The sequence below is a fragment of the Primulina eburnea genome, chromosome 4 (assembly GCF_022965805.1).
Source record: "Primulina eburnea isolate SZY01 chromosome 4, ASM2296580v1, whole genome shotgun sequence".
NCBI classification, from domain to species: domain Eukaryota; kingdom Viridiplantae; phylum Streptophyta; class Magnoliopsida; order Lamiales; family Gesneriaceae; genus Primulina; species Primulina eburnea.
The window spans coordinates 39,925,390-39,934,615 of NC_133104.1; the positions used below are offsets into that span (position 1 = coordinate 39,925,390).

Genomic DNA, 9,226 nt, shown 5'->3' on the forward strand with positions numbered 1-9,226 from the left:
GTCTCGGGAACAATGATTATTACTGGAAAAAAGCAGGTTTCAACTTTTGCTAATAAAAGTCATTTGACGTCCTTTGAATTTTAGTGGGATATTGCTATTCCCCTCGTTCTACTGCAATCAGCCAATTCAATGTCCTTTTCATTTTCATTCTAACCTAGCGATCCACAAGTTTTCATTCTATGATATACACAGTTAACTTATATATCACCTCGTAATTCAATTCTACTATGTTCACAAAATTATTAATCACATTATTCATTTTTTATCATCTAAAATCTTTTCTTTTGATAAAATTTTGCATAAAGTTTTGTATTTCTAGAATATTGAGTTTCTTTAACTCTATATTTTATTTTTAATATTTATATAATATGTTTCGTAATTAAAAATTATTTGTCATAACTTGTAGGAATCTATTCAGAGAATCCAATCAAAATCAATACAATATATATATTGAAGAATAATCGTTGCACAAAAAAAAAGTAAGAAGAACGAGATACGAGATAACAAATAGATAATTTTCTGAAAAACTCGTAAAGAAGAAGTATATTGTTGTTTCACTTTGTTGTTGTGACGTGTTGGAAACATTTGAAGACAGCACTCACACAAAGTGTTGATTGGAAATTGTTTTGTTGCTCTGAATTTCGGCCACACACATTTGCATTCTAGTGTTTATGGTTATTTTTATTATTGATATTCGGCTCATAGGCACGTGAGCCTGTTCGTGAGCTCGAGCTCGAGCCCGATCGACTAGTTTTTTGGAATAGGAATATTTGTCTAACATTACTATTTTAGTGAAATTCAAGATATTGAAATGCTCCAAAATGGTAATCACGTTTCTTAAATTCTCATATCTTAATTGGATTTTTGGCTAAAAATGCTCGACAGGCTCTAAAACAAGCCCTGTAAACGAGTCGAGGTCGAACTCTGCTTGTTAAACATGATAAACGAGCTATTAATAAATCGAATTCGAGCTTTTCCCGAGCTTAATGATTTTCAAACGAGCCAAGCTCGAGCCGAATCAGTATATGAACAATAAGGCAGAAGGGAAACGATCTAATAGAAAGACAAATAATTATGAAGGGAAAGAAAGTTGCAGGTGATTTTGGCTGAAAGCAATAACACTGACACACTTCAGCCAGAGACAAGTAATGGTGCTCAACTATTTGCCCCTGCTCAATACGATTCTCAAACGTTTGGGCAACAATGGAGTTCAATCCCCAACTCCTCCAACGGTAAATATGGCAGGTAACTCATTTGAAGGCACTTCAACTGATTGGATCATGCATAGATACAAGTGCTGATGAGCAAATGATTGGAAATTTTCCGTTGATGCAAGATTCTAAGCCCTTACACTAATTCATTAAGGTTGCCAAATGGCACCAAGCCATACATTAGCAAGTTAGGCACAATAGCTTTATCCAATTCAGTTAGCCTGAACAATATGTTATACATTCTTCATATTAAATTCAATCTTTTATCCATATCCAAGTTCACTATCACAATTGCTTTGTTACCTTTTACCCACATTTCTACTTGTTTAGGACCTTATGAGTGGGAGGATAATGGTGTTTGGTAGAGAAAAATGTGGCCTTTATCATCTTGATCCAAAAGGATCTTCAGAAATCAGGATCACATGCTTTAACTCGTTCATTTTCTTTACTACCTCGTTTTAAGACTAACTAAGAGAGTTGTTGGTTCTTGTTCTCGTGTCAGTATTAATATTTGGCATAACCGTCTAGGTCATATATCGGTAGCTAGAATGCATTTACTATCTTTCTTGTTTAAAACTGTTTCACTGTCACATTGTTCTATCTGTCCATTATCAAAGCAAACTAGATTGAATTTTCCTCAAGCTAGTTCCACCAAATCTTTGTGGTCGTTCATTCAATCCAGTGTAGCGGTGGGTAAAATTCTTTCCATATAAAACTCTTGAGCTAAATTATCAGGAAAAATCGCAAAGAAATCGGATTATGTCATTCTAATTTATGAATTACCAAAAGTTCAGCGGCAAACTACTTGACATCCGATGAAATCATGTCGTTTACCAGTTGTCGAGTGAAAGTATAAAGTAAATGACAAAATATTTGGAAATCGGAGCAATTGAGAACTAAAATTTTTATGGCCGATTAAAATATTTGAACATGGATACATAGTATATATGATATAATATAAAATAAAAGACTTGAAAGGAACATTCGAGTGAGCTTGGTGTGTTGCCAGTTTTCCAACCGTTTGTATTTTATAAACGAATTTCAGGGTTTGGTGAAAAGCTATAAAGTAATGGGAACCCGTCCGAAGCTTCCTGCAACAACAACACAGTGAAAGAAAGGCACGTGCTCTTGGAGTCTTGGTAGTTGAACCAATTACTAGTTTGTCTTATCTTAATTATTTTTATTGTATTTCAAATATTATTGCCATTGTCGAATTCACACATTAAAAGTTATTTGGGTTTTAATTTAGCATAACACCTATGTATGACGTGAATGGAGAAATGTTGGACAGAAAGCTGTATCCAGAAAATTAGCCGGACGGTGCGTGTGTTAATTTTTTTTAATTTTTTAATTTTTTTAATTTTAATTATTATATATAAAAATCATGTTCCATCCCAAATAAAATATGTAGCTTCATACATCCTGAAAAAAGCCAGAAACCTTTTCCTAGATAGCAAGTGGAAAGTTCGTGGTTAGGTGAATATCAACCTTGATAGGGACGAACACGTGAACCGGAGGCCAAACTAAAAAATTCGTAATTTGCCACTCCAATTCCAATTGACAGCCTGGGATGTTATAATCCTCGAGGAAGTCGCATGTAAAGATTGTTGTATAAATTAACGATATTGTAGTTATAACATTATCATGCATCATGTTACTTTATATTATAGTTTTGTGTAAACAATGAATGAAATCAATTAATGATTATAATAGACCATTGAATCTAAAATTAGGAGAAGTGTCAAATCCAAATATGATCAGCACTTTCAAATTATTGGTGTTAATTTATATAGTGAGTCTTATGTGAGACCGTGTCACGGATCTTAATCTGTTAGACGGGTCAACCCTACCCATATTCACAATAAAAAGTAATACTCTTAGCATAAAAAGTAATATTTTTTCATGTATGACACAAATAGAAATCTGTCTCACAAAATACAACCCGTGAGACCGTCTCACACAAATTTTTACCTAATTTATATACTACTGTATCATTGTTGACGCCAGATGATCCATCTTATATATCCTAGTAGTTTCATCAGAGTAGATTTGTTTAATAATTTTTTATGTTTATGAATATTTCTTCACTCGCTCCAATTATTGAATGCATGCATCCTCTTCATTGTGACCGTATTAATAATGTTTTGACAGATTAAGGTATGGATTAATTAGGTTTGAAATGAGCTTGCCGATCCTATAAAATTACCATAATGTCGGAGGAGTAAAGGGCAATATAGGCAATTCATTTAATGTATTTTGAAATTATTTAAAAATTATATACTGAAAGCTCACACCTACCCTTCTCTTTATGAATACCATTGACTGAAGAGGAATTGGAATTGGTAAATGAATATATTTAAACCAGGCAACATGTTTAAGCTACTTGGTACCCCATTAGACGGAGTAAATATTTCTATATATCAGACGAAAAGATTGCAAAAACTGCACACGGCACAGAATAATCTAAACGAAGATGGAAGGCAAGAATTTCCATCGCTGCCTCTTATCCATCTTCGGCGTAGTGGTTGTCACGGTCTTTGTTGTTTTCAATTTCCCGAACCCACTCTCATATAGGGCTGAGTTACTCCAGTGCGCCGCCAACTCCGCCTGGTGCACCTCCAAGAACCGTATTCTCCGCCACCCGACCGATGCCGTCCTCCGCCATGACCACACGGCTGACGTGCCTCAGCACCCCCTTGACCCGATCACCATCCAGGAGATGAACAATGTGCAGAAAGTTATCGAAGCATTCTTTGATAATTCAGCGTATGCGGTTCATTCCCTGGTTCTGGAAGAACCCGACAAGGAGGTGGTTCTGAAGTGGCGGAAGGGCGACGAGCTGCCTCCGAGGAAAGCGTCCGTCATTGCACGCGCCGCCGGGAAGAGTTACATCTTGACGGTGGATATTGAGAGCGGGGAGGTAGTGGAGCAGGACACTAGCCGCATCTCAGGCTACCCTCTTGTGACGCTGGAGGATATGGAGGCCACAATCCGGGCTCCGCTTGCCAGTGCTCTTTTCAATCGCACGATAGTAGAACGAGGAGTGGATCCCAACGATGTTGCTTGCTTGCCTTTTTCCCCCGGATGGTTTGGTATGTTTTTCTATAAATAGCATATATTCCTCCTCCTCCTTATTCTTTTTTTTTTTTTTAAAAATTAACCCGATCGATATCTAATTTTTAGTGACAATGAGCTAGATTTACTTTGGGAGCTTGCTAGATTCCATTTCTTGTTGAAATAAATTCAACATTAACATGCAAAACCGATTAACAAGGAAACAATCGAAAATATCATAATATTAATAATAATATTTTATTTATAATGGAACTTGCGGAGAAGGTGATATTATGAAAATATAATGTATTTACACTTTCAAATAAATGACATTCTTCATAATTTGAAATGATACGGTGTTTAGTACTGTAAAATAAATGACATATCTTCATAATTTTAAATGATACGGTGCTTTCTTGACGATGGAAATTCGAATATTGTACGACGTAGAGAATGTTGTACTCGGAAGTGGCAAGTATATGCAGCCATGATAAGGATGTGAATGCCGTGAAGTTTGAAATTAAAGAAAAGTCAATCTGACATTGTCAATTTATTATATTTATTATTTTTTTCAACTGTCTAAATTTATTTCTCACGCAGACTCATATTTTAATATGGATCTGATATTGAGATTTTTACAAACATGTCTATAAATATACGAAATATGAAGTTATATAAAAATTGTATAACACGTACATGAATTTTATATGTCTGAAGAGTCACTGACCAAGGAGTCACCTTGTGCCATCCCTGAAATCAAGGGAGACAGATTCTTGAAAAGTTTCGATTGGTCTGACAAATGTGGTTGAAATTTAACACTTTTTCTCGCGAAACTGTTGATTCTCACATCGTGTGTATATAATTTTCAGGCAAGGCCGAGGATGGAAGAAGATTAGTGAAATTAGAATGTTTCACCATTAAGGACACAATAAACTTCTACATGAGACCTATTGAAGGAGTCATTGTGATTACTGATTTGGACACAAAAGAAATAGTTGAAATTGTGGACAGAGGGAAGCATATCCCCATCCCCAAAGGTACTGGCTCAGATTACCGTTTTTCGGCCGGTAATTCCGCGACCATCAAACTCCCAAACCCCATTTCAATGGAGCAACCCAATGGCCCAAACTTTGTCATCGAAGGCAATCATCTGGTCAAGTGGGCAAATTGGGAATTTCATTTGAAGGCCGACCCGAGAGCCGGGGTCATGATTTCCGGGGCCAAGATCCGGGATCCGGATAGCGGCGTGGTTCGAAATGTGATGTACAAAGGGTTTACATCAGAGTTGTTTGTGCCGTATATGGACCCTGAGGAGGCATGGTACTTCAAGACTTACATGGATGCTGGTGAATATGGATTCGGGCTCCAGTCGTTGGCTCTCGACCCGCTTAATGATTGCCCACGAAACGCCAAATATATGGATGCTGTATTTGCTGCAGCAGATGGCAAACCTTATGTTAGGCCTAATATGATATGTATATTTGAGAGGTATGCAGGGGATGCTGCTTGGAGACACTCTGAGAGCGCAGCTGTTATAGGACAAGAGGTACCGAATATTTTTTAAATTAGGAAATTTCACAAGTGCTGCATTGATTATATATCTTGTGCAAATGTTCATTAACTTGTTACGTGTTATGTAATTTTGTTTTGCCGGATAGCTTCGAGAGGCGAGGCCAAAGGTTTCACTAGTTGCACGATTTGTTGCAACCCTTGCGAACTATGATTATATTGTGGACTGGGAGTTCCATGCTGATGGACTGATTCATGCCAAGGTCTGTATCATTCATACTTTTCTATGGTTTGGATCATAAATTGTATACGGACTTTGCTTATTTTCTGGCTTTGTTTTCATAATTGTCACTTGAAAAATATTTTCAATATACAATTGGTGCACTCCTGCCAATTAATTTCAAGAGAGTTGTCTCAATGTTTGTGGAACACCCTTAGGCCGCCATTCACAGTCCTCGAGTAAATGCGATAAAATCAGGACCGTTTAAGATGATGGATTTGATATAACAAATATTTTTCTGTATTTGATATCATATTACTGTTTACACAAGTGTGTTCATTGTTATTCTGCAGGTTTCACTTACTGGCATGGTGATCGTTAAAGGAACCTCGTATGTCAATACGAACCAAGTGAACGACTCAGAAGACATGTACGGAACCCTGTTATCAGATAACATAATCGGAGTTGTGCACGATCATTTCATCAACTTCTATCTGGATATGGACATCGATGGCACGGATAACTCCTTCGTAAATGTTCATCTCCAGAGGGAATACACGAAAAACAACCTTCCCCGAAGGAGTTACATGAAAATTAACAAAACCGTTGCAAAGACAGAGAAGGATGCTCAGATAAAGTTGAAGATGTATGATCCATCAGAATTCCATGTGGTCAACCCGAATAAGCAAACGAAGGTGGGGAATTCCGTTGGATACAAGCTCGTCCCTTCTGGCGGCACCGCTGCTAGTTTGCTCGATCCTGAGGATACCCCACAAAAGAGAAGTTCTTTCACTAACAACCAAATTTGGGTTACTCGGTATAACAAGTCGGAGCAATGGTCAGGAGGGTTGTTTGCATACCAGAGTCACGGTGACGACACTCTTCAAGTATGGTCTGACAGGTATAATCACTTTTCTTGACAAGTATTAAAAGATTCCACAAATTAATATATACAAATCTTGGGTTTGAGCATGCACTTTTTTTTTTACAGATCTTTCGTGTGATGAACATGGAGTATGCTAACTAGCGTAATTTGTTTGATGCAGGGATCGACCGATAGAAAACACGGACATAGTTATGTGGTATACGTTGGGATTTCATCATGTTCCATGCCAAGAAGATTTTCCAATTATGCCCACAGTGTCGTCAGGGTTCGACTTGAAGCCAGTTAATTTCTTCGAGAGAAATCCTGTTCTGAAAATTGCCCCTTATGTTGAGAAAGACCTACCAGTTTGCAAGGCCGCGGCTTCAGCTTGAAAACATCTTCTTCCATTTGGGCTTGACGGTCCAATTCGCGCACTGTACAGTGGGAAGAAAATTATGGGAGCCCGTACGTCTAGCTATGAACGGATTTGGTATTCTTTGTTAACGACAAAGGATTTATAAGATTCTGGTTTGGGTTTCGTTCAAATTATTTACGTCGTATCAGTGAAATTGTAAAATGGTTCTATTCTATGCTTCTGCTAGTTAACTTTCCATTAACTAGCTAGTATGCTAATTTCACATACATGTCCTTCTACACGCACGTGACAAATGAAATTTAGGAATGATTTTCCAACTTTTGTGCATGAAAGGTGAATCACCGGGTAAATATACAAGATCGATTCTATATCATGGAGATATGATCTATGTGTCGATGTTTGTAGTCCTCTCTCTCGAACCATACACATCCTTCTATCTATAATCCGACTACATGAAAAGGTCTAGAACTCACACCCAACATGGGTAAACCTTTAAAAACAAATAAAAATGATATGCTTCCAAGCCTTTGCATCAGCTCATATAACACGCCAAGCTTAAAAGGACGACAAATTTAGATGTTTAAAAAAGAAAGATCGAGAGAAATGCCAAAATTGTTTCATAATTTTTTAGGAAACATTTATCAGTCTGTAAATTTTTTTAAAATATATATTTGTTGACATGATAAAAGTGTCCTCCAAAGCAAACAAAGAAATCTTTGAAATCCATTTTTCAGGAATCGTATCATAATAAGATCTATCCACGTGAGGTAGATGTAGATTGTAGAGGTCCCATGTTATTTGGATTTTACAACTATAAAATACAACTTGCCGAAATGTTCTTTGAATTAATTAGTTTTAATGTACACCATTAAATATAAAAAAAATTGTGTAAGACGGTCTCACGTGTGATAGGTTCGTAATAGTTAATATTTTTATTTTTATATTTTTCATTATTCCAAGCTCCGATATGTTTAATTGATACATTTTTGTGTAATTTTATTGTAGGAGGAACTTTTACGGTCTTGGAGCAAATTTGAGCTAAAAATGTGATATTTATCACATTTGAAGTTTCCAAGATAGAGTTGAAAGTGAATGACCAAATCAGAAGAAGTCCTGGAATAAGGCGTGACCACGCCTTATGACGATACTTCAGCTGCCAAAAAATTGCAAGAAGAGAAAATCTAAATAAAATATTATCTATTATTTTATATTTTATGATGAGGGTTAATTAAGAGGTTAGTGGGCTTTTTAACAATAAAATTTAGACCCAAATGAGCACACTATTCACGTAACAAGAGGAAAGAGGTGGCAGGAAGACTTATTCTCCATTTTTTCAGTCCATCCTCACGAGAAGAAGAAAGAAGACGCAAGACTCCAATTTTTCTCCTAACAAAATAGTTTGCATTTTATTTATGTTTTATTATTTATTTTTTATGGATATTTTATATCAAACAATGTTAGGCTAATTTTCTTATTCTGATTCAAGGGATAGTCTAATGTTTAATTTCATCACTGTGATATTTTTGCACTTTTATTTATTATTTTTGTTTGTCCAAGTATTCATTGATTTATGATTTAATTATATGAATGTTGTATGTCAATTAATCTGACAATTTAATTTGATGCATAATTTTCTACTGCTAACCATGCATTCAGTGATCCGTAATTGTCATGAACGATTGGTACATGAGTAGCAATAGGTTAGATGTGTTGTGCTATCATAAAATGTGTAATTTAAATAAATCGACGGAACTAGATCTTCCAATTGTATCTATCTCGGTTGTTAGATTTTAGGATTAACTGTTTTCACGAAACTAAAATGCTATCTTTAATTAATATGGAACGCTATCGTGCCCAGTTGATTATTGGTAAGTTTTGACTGGATGCTGGGTTTGGTCAATTAATTTAGGAAAACACAAGAATTTTAATCCCTATTATTCTAAGGTTAATTACTTGGAATAACATGAATAAATGATTGGTTAACCGATGAA

The 9,226-nt window shown here is 36.0% G+C and overlaps 1 protein-coding gene across 1 annotated transcript; it reads left to right on the plus strand.

Moving 5' to 3' along the window:
- The first annotated feature begins 3,606 nt into the window (after nucleotides 1-3,606).
- On the plus strand, nucleotides 3,607-7,519 carry LOC140828867 (amine oxidase [copper-containing] gamma 2-like). The gene is made up of 5 exons (XM_073191734.1): nucleotides 3,607-4,303; nucleotides 5,135-5,811; nucleotides 5,924-6,037; nucleotides 6,348-6,895; nucleotides 7,041-7,519. Exons 1-5 carry the CDS (start codon nucleotides 3,685-3,687, stop codon nucleotides 7,249-7,251), a joined length of 2,169 nt encoding a protein of 722 aa, XP_073047835.1. The 5' UTR covers nucleotides 3,607-3,684; the 3' UTR covers nucleotides 7,252-7,519.
- Nucleotides 7,520-9,226: the final 1,707 nt, after the last annotated feature.